The 15,209-nt window shown below is 40.1% G+C and overlaps 1 protein-coding gene across 1 annotated transcript; it reads left to right on the top strand.

The window, feature by feature from the left end:
• Positions 1-143: 143 nt before the first annotated feature.
• On the top strand, positions 144-12,639 carry clcn6 (chloride channel 6). The gene is made up of 23 exons (XM_019891673.1): positions 144-263; positions 669-728; positions 819-884; positions 2,109-2,174; positions 2,265-2,331; positions 2,655-2,761; positions 3,125-3,251; positions 4,199-4,266; positions 4,792-4,850; positions 4,969-5,101; positions 5,883-5,996; positions 6,172-6,338; positions 6,440-6,551; positions 6,701-6,830; positions 7,734-7,887; positions 8,074-8,230; positions 8,327-8,433; positions 9,684-9,870; positions 10,376-10,536; positions 11,460-11,616; positions 11,849-11,956; positions 12,052-12,177; positions 12,276-12,639. Exons 1-23 carry the CDS (start codon positions 168-170, stop codon positions 12,354-12,356), a joined length of 2,610 nt encoding a protein of 869 aa, XP_019747232.1. The 5' UTR covers positions 144-167; the 3' UTR covers positions 12,357-12,639.
• Positions 12,640-15,209: the final 2,570 nt, after the last annotated feature.

Here is a 15,209-nt window from a genome sequence, read left to right as displayed (position 1 = left end):
TTTTCTGTTGTGCGTAAGACAGCATGTTGAATCAATGTTCTCACTAACATGAAAAAACATATATATTTTTATGCATAAGTTAAGTTCATAGTGTATATCGTCATACACCCAGCGAACCCTCACACACGTTCTTGCTAATATTTACAGGTTTTTCCTGTAGGCATTGAATGCAGCATGACACAACAACGAAGATGGCGTGCTGTAGCAACTGTTTCGGCTGCAGGCGTTGTAGTGAAGAGGAGACTCGTACGCCAGAGGAGTTGGTAGGATGCTGCAATTACTTAATCAGTGCAGGTGTATGTTGGAATTTTTGGATTCGACTTGTATGCTTTGAAATGAGTCAAAACTGCTTTGGAATGCCTTGTTCGCTGCAGCTCTTTGCTTCTCCAGTGTGTTGTGACCCTCCAATGTAACTTATTCGCAAGTAATAAGACTAAACGAACGTAGTGATTTGGCTGCATAACAAATGCAATACTGTTATCGCAATTTTTGCTCACTATTGGACTCATCACGGTTCAAAGAACATAGTCACTCTGCAGCATTATTGGAAGGATGCTGAAAATGCAGGCAGTCACATTGATGATTTCGTTTTCATGCTTATCTTAAATGAATAGTTAGTTACCTTACTGCGTTTACTTGTCACAAGTTTATTTCTGATGTTCTTGCAGACAATTCTTGGAGAAATTCGAGATGAGGAAAATGAGATTCTGCCAAGGAAGGACTATGAGGTAAAATAACAATGAAAACAGTGAGTTCAAGGTGCAGTTTGTGTTTATATGTCAACATCTGTTTGAGCGTAAACCCTTTTTATTGAATAGAGCCTGGATTATGACCGATGTGTCAGTGAACCTTATGTGGAGATTTTGGAGGGGATGGACAACAAGGTAAGCGAGGTTTTGTTTGTTAGTGAAACAGCGTAGTCCAGATAGTGATGTGTGTTTTAGTGCACGTGTTCAGTTTTCGAATGCTCCTTTCATGTTCACGGGACAAACAATGACGTGCTGTCTGTTAATTCCCCACCCCACCCACATCCAAATGAGAGGATTTATCGATTTTATTACACAACCTCACAGCAGAAGTAAAACTTAAGCTCGGTGTCATGTATACATAAAAGTACAGGCAACACAGATGGGAATTGTAGCTACTTAAAGATGTCAAAGTAGCAACTCTATCATCATATATCATACCTCCTATGATGCATTGCGTTTTGATTACGGCATGCGTCTCAATTGACACCATTATTTTGTACAATTTTTTTGTGCCACCCTCATTGTTGCTCTGTCACTTGGCATCGTTTACACATTTCCTTGTTCCATTTAATTGTTACTTAACGATTAGGTATTCTGATGATGAAAAAGAAATGACATATCTTTCTGAACCAAAATTTCTTTCAGATAAACTAGAATAAACCTGTGGCAATTGTTTGGGCAATAAAGAAAAGAGGATTGCTGTTAGTCAACACTTGGAGTCATTGTCTTAAAAAACCCAAAGACCAAATACCGGATCCCTCGGCGTGCTGATCACTAAAATAGCCTTTCGGCAGCTGGAAAAACATATCCAGATTGAAGGGTTGCATTATCCCACCAGATGAGGAGAAGCTTATACTTGCTTTTATCTCCAGTAGACTTGATTATTGTAATCGCTTCTAACTGGACTCCCCCAAAAGAGCATCAAACAGCTGCAGCTCATTCAGAACGCTGCAGTTCAGGTTCTTACCAGAACAAAGAGATCAGAACATATTGCTTCAGTCCTAAAGGCCTTACACTCGCTCCCAATCACATTTAAAATAGATTTTAAAATACTGCTACTGGTCTATAAATCTCTGAATTGTTAGGGACGTGAATACGTTAAAGAAATATTGATTGAATATAAGGCCAGGGGGGCTCTGAGGTCTGTCGACTCGCATCAATGAGAGGAGCCCATTAGCATTGAGCTTGGAATAAGATGTCCACAGTACTGAAGTGTTATATATATATAGTATTATGCCTTTCAATGTTGTTTTGTAACTATGTGAAGCACATTGAGTTACATTGTGTATGAAATGCGCAATATAAATAAAGCTGCCTTGCCTTTTCTGTCTTTCAATGTTTTTCTTTCCATTCCAACAGAAAGCTAAAAAATATGAAGCACTGCGATGGGTGATGGTGTTTGCGATTGGAGCATCTGTTGGACTGGTTTGTACTTCGGTTGTTCCCGTCTCTTCTGTTGCCTTTCAAAATGCACCTGATTTCTCTCAAATGTTTCCTTCTTCTCTTTTCTTTTAGCTGGGTCTGTTTGTGGATTACTTTGTACACTTCTTCACCAAACTGAAGTTTTCTATGGTTGGTTATTGTATCCTTTAGAAAGCCCGCCATCGTATTTCAGCACTCACTGAGTTTCAGAAGTGATTTTCAGAAGCGTTTTGATCACATTACTTCGAAATGTATCATGTGATGCCTATTGTTAGTTTAATTTTTGATTTGTGTACAGTATGATTTTCTTTTTGTGTGTGTAATCGGCCTAAATGTTATGGTTTTCACATGCTCAAGTCGTCATCACAAATAGCATCACCAATGTTCATTCTCCCAGCCAGGACTGGCGTTAAAAGTAGTGCATGATACACATCCCGCAACTCGCATTGTGGATGTATTTCTACCTGAGTTTGAAGCCTTCAGCTGTAGAGGAGTGCAGTGAGAAAGGCTGCCTCCCGCTGTCTCTGCTGGAGCTCCTGGCTTTCAACATGACCTTCATCTTCATCGCCAGTGTCCTCGTCCTCATCGAGGTGAGAATGCATACTCGGCCAACATAGATAGTTTTGCTGAGATTTTACGTTTCCTGTTTTGTGGTTGGAGTGGCAGTTTCATTGGCAAACATAATGTACTTTTTTTTTTTAACTGGATGTAAAATAATAATAATAAGAAGAAAACCTTTATTCGTCTCACAATGGAGACATTTCCAATTTACAGCAGCAAAGTTATGAAAGGAAGAAAGTAGAAGAACAAAAAGTAGAGGAGCTGCTGTAAAGGCAGCCACTCTCGCGGCGCCATCTTGAAGTCATAATAACACAGTAACAAAATAATAGAACACAACACATAAGACACAGACAGTCATTCAATCCACTTCTCTGCATACTCTTTGTTTCCAGCCCTTAGCTGCAGGCTCGGGGATTCCTGAAATCAAAAGTTACTTGAACGGTGTGAAGATCCCTGGGATCGTCCGGCTACAAACATTTCTCTGCAAAGCTGTTGGGGTTCTGTTTAGTGTCGCTGGAGGTAAAGTAAGATAGTTCCAAAGTTTGAATCTGCTGCTTTTCATTGTTCTTACATGTGTAAAATATGTTAGCTTTGGTATCAGAAGTCTGTCTTTTGGGGAAATCCTGTCAACATTTCCTATAGCCACCTTCCAAATAATAAATCAATAGGTAGGTAGTTACATAAAGAAGATAAAATTGTACTGCCGGTGTATTTCGCTGTAAAAGAAGGGATGAATAACGGGGTCTTTGGAGAGTCCAAACACCCCAGTAAAATGCCACTTTTTAAGAAGTGATGTACTGTATGCTTTGTGTTGGGTCCTTCCGTCTTAAGTAAAACCAATTCTTGTGAGATAAAACAGATGAAAATAAATAACACATTTTTCCAAGTGCTTTTGAGAGATGTTATAGCAAAATTGAACCAGGCATTTTGTTGTTTCTCAGAGTGACACATAAGAGATGGCCATCTCATGTCACACAAGCGGTACTTGCCACCAATTCTGACAGCTTTCTTAAAGTTGCTCTAGTTTCCCTTTTGTCTTTTCATACAGTATATGATTCTTTTGAGAAAGATACCACTGCTTCTGCAATGTCATTCGTCTGACTTCACTTGTCTCACCTGTGACCCTGAACAGGATAAGCAGTATAGAAAATGTGTAGATGGATATCCTGCTCTTGTAAATGCAACTGCAAGCTACTCGTAAATGTCACAAAAATCCCACTACTAGGTCATCTTAACTGCACTTGGCACAGTAAAAAGATAAGAGCACTCTTATGATAAGACCAAAAACCACTTTTAGTTTAAAACATTGGATTACACTCACCAGGCTTTTGGTTTTTATTATCTTGGTAGAATTGCACAGTTATCATTTCACATACTTCATTTATCGCATTTCGTATTATTATGTTGAGATTGTCACCCCAAATTTGATGCAAAGTTTCCATTTGAATGTTTTTGTGTGCATTCAGGTCTGTTTGTGGGCAAAGAAGGTCCAATGATACACAGTGGAGCCATTGTGGGTGCAGGCCTTCCTCAGGTATATACTGCACAGTAGCCACACATCCCAATTGCAGCTGGAAAAGGACTGATGCTCACGGAATTGATTTTATTTTGCCCACAGCATGCATATGGAAATAATCATGTGTTTATTAAGTAAGATTTCGCAATTTCATTGTAAAAAAATCTCTCTCTCTCTCTCTCTCTCTCTCTCTCTCTCTCTCTCTCTCTCTCTCTCTATATATATATATATATAAAATGTAAGAATTCAACTATGATTTAATGGTTATACATTAAATATTTAGTGTTCCTAATAATAGGAGAAAAGAGATATAGATAATGTAGATAGATGTAGATAATATTGACCTCGGTAAGGAACAAGGAAAATTTTACAGCGACATATACGTCAACGGAAAACAGAACTACGACATAGCACGCGTTGAAAATTAATTTGACATTCCTGCATATATGGTAGTCATTTTCTTGTATCGGGTGTAGTTGTTGCTTCCACCTTTGACTGTTATTATGGTTTGAGTGCTCTTATCAGATGTGTTGTGCTTCTCAGTTTCAGAGCATCACTTTTAAGAGAATCAAATTTAATTTTCCCTTCTTCCGGTCTGACAGGTATGATCACATGCTGCAATCTTATAGCACTGTACATGTTTTAATTCCTTAAAACATAGAAACTATCATATGTGCTGTACATAGCAGTTGTCACTGTCCTGTTGTCACTGTCCTTAAGGGACAAGCGAGACTTTGTGTCTGCCGGTGCTGCTGCTGGAGTAGCTGCTGCCTTTGGTGCTCCCATTGGAGGGACCCTGTTCAGCCTGGAGGAGGGCTCCTCTTTCTGGAACCAGGCCCTCACTTGGAAAGTGGTAGGTTACCTACCGCCACTGAGCCCGACGAGATTCTTGGTGGTGTTTATGCAAAACTGTCCCATTTAACAATAAGCTTCAATGATTAGATAAAAGTAGCTGAGATGGAACTGCGATTGTACAGAAGCGTGCGAAAGTAGGTATACTATTAGTATTATGAATAAAAAACAGCTTTATTAAGTCAGAATTAGAAACTATGAAGTACGATATCAAATTGCTGGCTTTTAGCATTCACACATTCCTGTCACCCAGTTGCCTCCCTTAAGAAAAATTTATTCGTATCAATTTCTCTGCATGCTTCTCACATACATTTACACATCATCAAAAGTATGTGGTGTTCTTAAACGCACTTTACCGGCACCTCTCGGTGGGATACGGACTATTAATGTGACAAAACCCCAAAAGAAGAAATCCATTGGTGTGAGGTTTAGTGATCGTAGTGACCATTCAACTGGCCCTTAGCAAAATATGCCGTATTTGTTGTGACTTCCAGCTTTTCCCGTCAAGGGTCAAAACAGTGAGTCACTCGCATGATTTGTATGGCGCAATTTTTGAATCAGATGCCATTCCTGATGTAACCCACATATTGCTTGCATTCAGGTTTAGGGCCGGTGCTGGCTGTGTATCAGGGTTCAGGCTGAAAATTGAACCTGTGCCATCTGCATAAAATGCAGGAACTTGTACCACTCTACTAGTAGTGCTGTTGTCAAATACTGATGGAAATAAAAAATAAACATGGTAAATCGTAGTCATAATTTTTAAAAAAAATCTTGTGTTCCAGCTCTTTTGCTCAATGTCTGCTACATTCACCCTGAACTTTTTCCGTTCGGGGATAAACTTCAACAAGTGGGGCTCCTTCCAGCTGCCTGGCCTGCTGAACTTTGGCGAGTTTAAGGTAAAAGTGTAAACCACTAAAAGATCCCAAATTTAACGTCTCAAGGTGATGTAACAGTGTCTTACAGTTGACTGAAATATGTCACAAAGTTCAAATGGATTAAAATAAGCATGTCATCACCGCGTGTATCACTGTCGTACTGTACCATGATTTGAAAAATGTTTCACTGTCTTAGTGTTCAGATGGAGACAAAAATTGCCACTTGTGGACTGCAGTAGACCTGGCCTTCTTTGTCTTGATGGGGATAGTGGGTGGGCTCCTGGGCGCCCTCTTCAACTGCATGAACAAGAACCTAGCCAAGTATCGCATGAGACACATCCACCCGAAGGCCAAGTTTATCAGGTAAGACCTGTCGACACGGGACACCGTATTTTTAAAGTCTGTCTTTTTATCCCCTTATCTATTCAAGCACGTTGTTACAGTGGTCGTCTTTGTCCTAACAGGGTTTTAGAGAGCCTACTTGTTGCTATGGTGACGACAGTGGTGGTTTTTGCTGCGTCCATGTTGTTGGGCGAATGCAGGGACTTGTACTCTCCTCCATCTCATAACAACACTGTAAGAATCTGCTATTTCCTTGTTGTCAAGTAGTAGCGTCACCACCATATTATTAAGATATTTGAACGGTGCAGTCAGTGAATGAGGATCTTTGTTTAAAAATACACAAAAAGTCTTCATGGCATGACTCATTTGGGATTTTCTTTCAGCTTTCTGTAGGTGAGGATATCAACTCAACCATCCGCCAGTACTTCTGCTCCAACAAGACGTATAATGATATGGCCACGTTGTTCTTCAACCCGCAGGAGGCTGCCATCCACCAGCTTTTCCACCAGGATGGTGAGATGGGAGCATGTACACTGTTAAAAAGCTCTGAGGTTGAAAACAATCATTTTAATTCTGATGAACCAATACTTTCTTATATTCAGTTATGACTGTAACGCAGTAAACAGTAACATGTTACTCTAATATATCTATTTTTTACAGTAACCATTAATCTGACATATCACTTATATCAGTGAAATAATCTGACTACAATCGCTTTGTACATTTCATTGCTGCATAGCAATTAACAATAATTACAAGCAGTTCACAGAATGTTGACCGTCTCTTATTACTCATTCACTATATGGATGTAATGTCGTCAACTGCCTCTTGGGTTCAGCAGAGAGTGACATTTGACGACATTGAATAACAATGGCATATTCATATTTTTCAATCGCGGTTTTCCCTCACATATGTACGTGGAACAAAACCAATAATTAACAAATAATAAAATATAGGATCAGGATCAGACCCCAACCATTCCTAGATAAAGACACACAGCAAATAACTGTATGTTGTAGAACACATACTAAAAGGGAATTACAGTGTTTAAAGCTTAAAATGATGCATTGTGGAACTTGACAATTTGTCGTCATATGTGTGCCATGTCACGTTTTGACCACATGAAAAATAACAATGAAAGGGAGGGAGTCGCATTTCCAAGAGGGAAATCCAGACATTACTTTGATTTTGTGTCAGCTAAAGTCAATGTTAAGGTACATCGCACACTCTGTTGTCATATATGTGCATATATGTCACATTTTGACCGCATGAAAAATAACAATGAAAGAGAGAGTTATGTTTGGTATCATCCCATCAAAATTGTATTTCTTAAGCAGGGGATTTTTTTTTATTACAGCCTGATCATCTGATATCATGTTAAAGGTGATATTGTTTGCTTCCTCTGTGGCCACTCAGGCACCTTCAGCCCTGTGACTCTGTCGGTGTTCTTCCTGCTTTACTTCCTGTTGGCCTGTTGGACCTATGGTGTGTCAGTACCCAGCGGTCTCTTTGTCCCTTCACTGCTATGCGGGGCTGCGTTTGGGCGTTTGGTTGCCAACATCCTTAAAGTGTAAGTGTAAACTGTTACATTTCCCTGTGATGTAACTCCTTGTTGCCTTGTTGTTTCCTTGGTATTCTACTTCCTTGTAGACTACATTATTTGCACTCTCCTGAGCACATTATCCTTTGCAGATTGCCATTCTTATTCCAGTATCTGCACTGACACTGATTCTCACCATGTTTCTATCTGTGGCAGGAAACTGGGAATGGACATCTACGCTGGGACCTTTGCTCTCATTGGAGCTGCCGCATTCCTCGGAGGTGTTGTTAGGATGACCATCAGCCTTACTGTCATCCTCATTGAATCCACGAATGAAATTACATATGGACTCCCAATTATGATCACCCTAATGGTAATATATATATAGTTCTTGATATAATTCTTCTCTTTACATTCCATGCAGTTTCAAAAGTCATTCCTCTCCTCATTTGTACATGCTGATCACCAGGTGGCAAAATGGACAGGGGATTTGTTCAACAAGGGCATCTATGACATTCACATCCAGCTGAGAGGAGTACCACTTCTGGAGTGGGAGACTGAGGTTGAGCTGGACAAGTAAGATGTGTGCAACTCAGAGATTTCTGTGGTTGACTTGGGTAAAAATCTCATCTGGTTTCACCAACATATGGCATTGTTTGGTGGGGTATTGTTTGTCTAACAGTTCACTCAGCAACGTCCTCACTAGGTGTCATATAAACACTCAAATGCACAAATTAAGCTGTACTCCACTCTTTTGGAATGACACAATTAAAAAGTCTGCTTTTTCGTTATTTTTTTTTTTCTAAATCAAATCCAATAGAATCAAAAAGTAGTCGACACGACTGAAAAACGACTCATACAAGTACTTTGTGTTCATAATCATACAAACCGCTCTACTCCGGCTATGCTGTGAAATATCTTTTTGACTATTCTGTTCTATCAATTACAGTACATTAACAGTGCTGTTAAAAAGTATTTGCCCCCTTCCTGATTTTTGTGTTCTTTGTTCTTTGCACATTTATCACACACAAAGGTTTCAGTTCATCAAACTGATTTTAATATCACACAGAGAGAACCCGCGGAAATATAAAATGCAGTTTGTAAATGCCAATTTAATTTATGAAGGCACAAACCAAAATCCAAACCAAACTGTCCCTATGTGAAAAAGTAATTTCCCCCTAAACCTAATAATGGGTTGTGCCACCATTGGCTGCAATAACTGAAATTAAGCGTTTGTGATAATTGGTGATGAGTCTTTCACGCCGCTGTGTGATAAATATGCAAAGAACACATCAATCAGGAAGCGGGCAAATACTTATTGGCGACACTCAACGCATTTTAAATCCTCTAGTAGTGGGATACATTGTGACTATGCATTTGCAGTTAAAATTACATCAACAATATAAAGCTGAGAAGAATGGGGATAATATCCTAAGTGCATATATGTGAATTACGAACATATTTGTAAGGGCCTGCGGACAGAATTTGACTGACTTTATTGTTGAACCTTAATTGCATGATGTCTGCCATTTGTTTTAATTAATTTTGACTCAGACTCAGCTGCAAATGTTGACATTGAGTGAAAATGTAGCATGTATCTACAAGCTAATCTAATACAGTAAAACAATCCACAACCGAGTCCGTTTCAAAAAATAATCACATGCAGTAAATTAACTACTGAAGAAACATCTTAACAATCAACATTTTAAGTACGTATCATGATACATGGAGTATAAATGCTAAAACTCTTGCATCCACAGAAGAATGATTTATAAACCATAAATGTGACTCCTGAGTGCTTGTTTCTGTTGCGTCATCCATCTCAGGTTGACTGCTAGCGACATAATGGAGCCCAACCTCACTTACGTTTATCCCCACACCCGGGTCCAGTCTCTTGTCAGCATCCTGCGCACCACCATTTATCATGCTTTCCCTGTGGTCACCGAAAATCGCCCGAACGAGCAGGACTTCATGAAAGGCAACATCCTCGTCAGTAATAACATCCACTTCAAGGTACTTTCTGTTCCACTTCAGCAAGTGCCCAATTCTGATTTAAGGCCAATATTTATGAGACCTTCATTTTGTCCTGTCTTGTGAGAGGTAACATTTCATTTACAAGCGAGAATAAGATACATCTCTGATCGAATTAAGTGCAAACAAAAAAAAAAAAAATGGAGCAACTACGATACTGTACTGTAATGCCCTTGCATGTGGGAAAGGAGAGCCTCAGTTGCTTATGCACTCTCAGCAGTTTATTGAATCGGGACAAACAGTCAAACACACAAATACAAAATAACACTCGCAAGGAGCCTCACATCCAGACGCTCATGCTGAACACCACTCCAGCTCGGCATATCACTTTCTAGGCCACGCCCCTTAAAGGCACTCATAGAGCACACAAATAATCCAATACGTAATTACACAGTATCAAAACAGTTTATTTTTTTACATCCTCTTTTAATTTCATTTTAATGTAAGTAAAGTAATGAATAACGACCTTCATTTCTCTGCCATGTAGAAATCCAGCGTTGTATCACGCGCCAGCGAGCAGAGACGACGCTGCCAATCCATGAAGTCATACCCGTCCAGCGAATTACGGAACGTTTGTGATGAGCAGCGTGCCGCCGTGGAGCCAGCGGAGGAGGGAGAAGACCTCCTGCAGCAGATGTTGGAGAGGAGGTAGGATACCGCAGTACCTGCCCTACCTTTGAATGAAAATGAAAATGTCCATCACTACTCACAAATAGTTGCGGTTTATCGGGCTTTCCAATTAAATTTCAGGATTTACTAAAAGGCACTATAACCTTGGACCTCAGTATTCTGTTGGCTCGTTTACAGCACTGGTTGGGCATTAATGGAGTGGTTTGGATCTTATTTGCAAGGCAGGACTTTTTGTGTTCGCCTTCGTTGCTGAGTCCCACTCTTCTCCATTGTTGTTTGGTGTTCTACAGGGTTCCATTTTGGGGCTCCTTCTGTTTTCATTGTATTTGCTGCTCCTGAGTTCCATCTGAAGAAAACATGGTATTTCCTTACACTGCTATGTGGACGACAGTCAGATTTATGTCCCGATAAACAAAAAGGATGCTTTCTTCTTAAGGCTACTTTGGTCCTGTCTGGAGGAAATCAAAGCCTGGATAGCACTAAAAGGAAACAGAAGTTATAGCTTTCTGTGACTCTTCCAGTCTCCCTATTTCTGTCGTAACCTACTGATGACAATCTTAGCTCAATGGCCACATCTATCTAAGCACATCCTGTTTGAATAAAGTTGCTCAATTGTTTGGTGTTGTCTTGGTGTCATGATGTCAAAATGTGAACAACACGAGCATGAGGGCTGTTTAAATAGCAATTCTAATTGAACCAGGAAACCTACTTGTCGACTCTTGAATCAAACACCTGCCATTCAAGCACATTTTTAAGAGAACAGAAAGTTGTGCAAAAAGTGCAGAAATGTTTTCACTTGTGCATAAAAAATTGTATTTCAAGGTCAATTAAAGTTAACTTGTAGGGGTCATTGTACCCATATCTCCAACTATCCCAAACTCTTTGTTGTGTTTCATTTGTATTCTTTTAATGCTAATGCTTTAACTGCGTGTCATTTCCAGGCATATGCCCTACCCCAACCTGTGCCCAGATCAGTCCCCGAGTGAGGAGTGGACAATGGAGGAGCGTTTTAGGCCGCTAACCTTCCACGGCCTCATCCTGCGCTCTCAGCTGGTCAATCTGCTCATGAGAGGCGTGTGTTATGCTGAGAACCAGCCGGTCAGTAACACAAATGTACAGACATCAAGAATGACTTGAAATGCAATGTATCCATGATATTGTTGATGTCTGTGATTAACAGTGACCACATTTCTTTTTTGTCTGTGTGCTGTATGCATCCGTTGGTTCTCCAAGTTAAAATTGAACCACATTCTGAAGTCCTGCAATCACTTATGTCTAAACCAAGACCATGCTGTGGTCTTTCTTTCAATGAAATCTCACCTCCTGTCAGAGCGCCACACAACCCAGATTGACATATGCAGAAATGACTGAAGATTATCCGCGTTTCCCTGATATCCACGACTTGGACCTGACCCAGCTCAGTCCCCGCATGATTGTGGTATAGCCCATTCAACCAAACACCACCTTCACAAGTTGAAATATTAAAGAGTATTTTTGATTTAACCAAGCAGGACGTATTCCCTGTCTTTACAGGATGTCACACCTTACATGAACCCGTGTCCTTATTCAGTGTCACCAAACACCCGCATTTCGCAGGTATTCAACCTGTTCAGAACAATGGGCTTACGGCATTTACCGGTGGTCAACGCTGTAGGAGAAGTAAGTAATTATTATCTCTTGTTGTTTCTGATTACTGTTTTAGGCCTCCGTTTAGTTTGCACTGACTTGTTAATTTTATGATCTTCCTTCCCCTTTAGATTGTTGGGATAATCACAAGACATAATTTAACCCACGAATTTCTTGTGGCCAAACTGCGACAGCACTACATCACTATTTAATCTGATCAGTTACATTTTCGTGTGTGTGTGTGTGTGTGTGTGTGTGGGTGTGTGTGTGTGTGTGTGTGTGTGTGTGTGTGTGTGTGTGTGTGTGTGTGCGCGTGTGTGCGCGTGTGTGCGCGTGTGTGTACATATATTTCCTTCACGAACCATTCCATACTTGTTGATGTAAATTATGTTCTATTTTTTTTTTTTTATTCCTATTGTGTCTTAACTATACATTTGTAAACAACTTTTATTTTGTCTATAGAATTGCATCATTAAAGGTGTTAAAATGAATCATATATGAGCTGACTAGTTTTTTTTTTTTTTTGCCCATTCGTATAACCTTTATTTATCCAGATAAAACCATTGAGATCAAGATCTCTTTCACAAGGGTGACTTGGCCAAGACGTCAGTTGCGCACATCATGAAAAAACATGGAAAAGTGAAAATTAACACAATCAGATTGAATGCTTTTTTTTTGTTTTGTTTTGTTTTGTTTTTTGGGTGCAAGTGCATGCCTATGATACAAACACCTCTTTGGAGAGTTAGCAAACTTTTGTTACTTTTTTTATCCAGCAGACCACTTGTGTGAATGTCTTTGACCAAACAATCAGAAACAGACTTCATGAGGATGGCCTGAGAGTCTGACGTCCTCTAGTGGGCCTTTTGAACAGATGAGAGCAGATTCACCCTGAGTACGTGTAACAGAGGTAAAAGGGCCTGGGGAGGCCGTGGAAAATGTTATGTTGCATAGTTTGATGGTTGGTCAGTGATGGTCTGGGGAAGCATTTCCATGACTGCCGTTAGGTATCAGGATGAAATCCTTGGACCCGTTGTCAGACCGTACGCTAGTGCAATGCGTTCTGGGTTCCTCTTTGTGCACAACAAATGCCTGGTCTCCTGTGGCAAGGGTGTGCAAGGCCGTACCTGGGGCTGGAGGAATTGGTACGATTGACTGGCCCCCATGCTCGCCTGATCTAAATCCAATAGAATACCCCTGGACATCATGTTTCGGTCCATCTGACGCCGCCATGTTGCGCCTCAGACCGTCCAGTGATGCCAAGGCCCAAATCTAGACGGAGATACCCCAGGACAGCATCTGTCATCTCAGTTTCATTTTTGTTTGTTTTTAAGTTTGACTTAGACAAGCTGGCACAGTACAGATTTTACCACGCATTGTAATTTATAGCTATGACGTTTCAGAAAAACATTCCATTGTTGTTACAAATCACAAATACAGTATATTAACCATGTAGTGTTGACCTGTGTTTCGCGCGCTAGATCATCGTGAGCAATGTTTTTTTTTTTGTTGGGGACCTTCACAGCCTGAGGTCAAGACATCGATAATCGTCTGAATACAGTGGGGGGGGGGCAATTGCAGGGAAGATGTTGCTAAAGAGTTTTTAATGACACACAGTAAGCCGTGTCCCTGAGACATCTGCGCTCTGTTGCTTTAAAAACAGGGCTGTTTTGATGTTGTGTTTATATTGTTCATAAGCTGTATTGCACTCTTAAAACTATTTTCAAACACCATAGATACAAATGCTTGACGAACATTTTGATGCAATATTTTTTATGTACTGTAAACCAGCACCATTTCCCCAGGAAAATAAAATTGGAGGATGTATTGTATACACAAGGTGTTTCCATCTTGTGTACAAGTGAAAAGTAATTGAGGAGAGCGGAGAATTACACAAGTGAGAAATGCATAATGGCAGCAAGTGCAACTCGGCTATGCTTCATAGCACACATCCGCGTGTTGAAGACCACCATCGTGACAAGGGCCATTACTTTGTTTTTAATAGACTAAGTGCTGACAACCTTGGATAATGAGCAGAATGTTTTGGTGAAGATGATTGACACTAATAAAAGTACAATTTAACGAAACCGAGTCCAATTGATGTGTGCGGTCCATTAAACTAATTATGCTAATCTAGGTTTAGAATATCAGTGTGATGCATCATTGGCAGTTTGGGCTGCTGGTCATGTTTGTCTAACAGATGAAATGTCGACCTGAGCTTCATTCGTACTTAGAATTTTACAGTGCTGTGAAATATTTTTCCCCCTTCCTGATTTCTGTGTTCTTTACATAGTTATCACATACAAAGGTTTCAGTTCATCAAACCAATTTTAATATCGCACTACCCAAGGAAATACAAAATGCAGTTTCTAAATGCCAAAGGCACAAAAATCCCAAACTACCTGTCCCTATGTGAAAAAGCGTTTTCAAAACATACTCGCTGGGTAGCAGTGGATTTTGATCAGATCGTGTTAAGTTTACCCAAGGTTGGCCTAATTATTTTGACCCAGCAATCTGGGTTGAAGATTGGATTTGGGCAGACTGAAGAGCTGAACCTCTTCATCATTTTGGTTGTGCACTGAAGTTAAAGTAAATTCAATGTAACATTCTTCACAAATGCTGCAGGTTACTGGATGGCTCAGGATCGATTTTTGATTAGTGTAAATGTAAATATAAAGAACAATAACAGCTTTGGGGTTTATTTAGGTGATGCACGTTTAAAATAACATGAGCTAATGCTAAATATATGCAACAAACATCCCTGCTGTGTGAAAATAACCTTATCTCTGTAAAGGTGCCACTGGAAGGGTCACATGTGTATGCCGGTCTTTCCAGTGCACGAGGGAAAGCATGATGTAAGGGGCATGAACCATGGGATCAGTCCATGACAAGAATAGATAAGAGGGCTGATGAATGCCATGGAATTTACTTCGGATGGCGTTCTGCTCCAGCCTCGGCCAACTTAAGGTGTAAAACTGCAGGCAATTTCACATTTCTGACTGACTTTAGTACATAAACACAATGTTTTGAGCAAAATAATTTATGAGAGCAAAAATCAAACGTGCTCT

This window comes from Hippocampus comes, unplaced genomic scaffold (assembly GCF_001891065.2).
Source record: "Hippocampus comes isolate QL1 unplaced genomic scaffold, H_comes_QL1_v1.1 scaffold174, whole genome shotgun sequence".
Classification (NCBI taxonomy): domain Eukaryota; kingdom Metazoa; phylum Chordata; class Actinopteri; order Syngnathiformes; family Syngnathidae; genus Hippocampus; species Hippocampus comes.
Note: the sequence above shows the minus strand (reverse complement) of the source record. Positions and strands in the feature narration are given on the sequence as shown.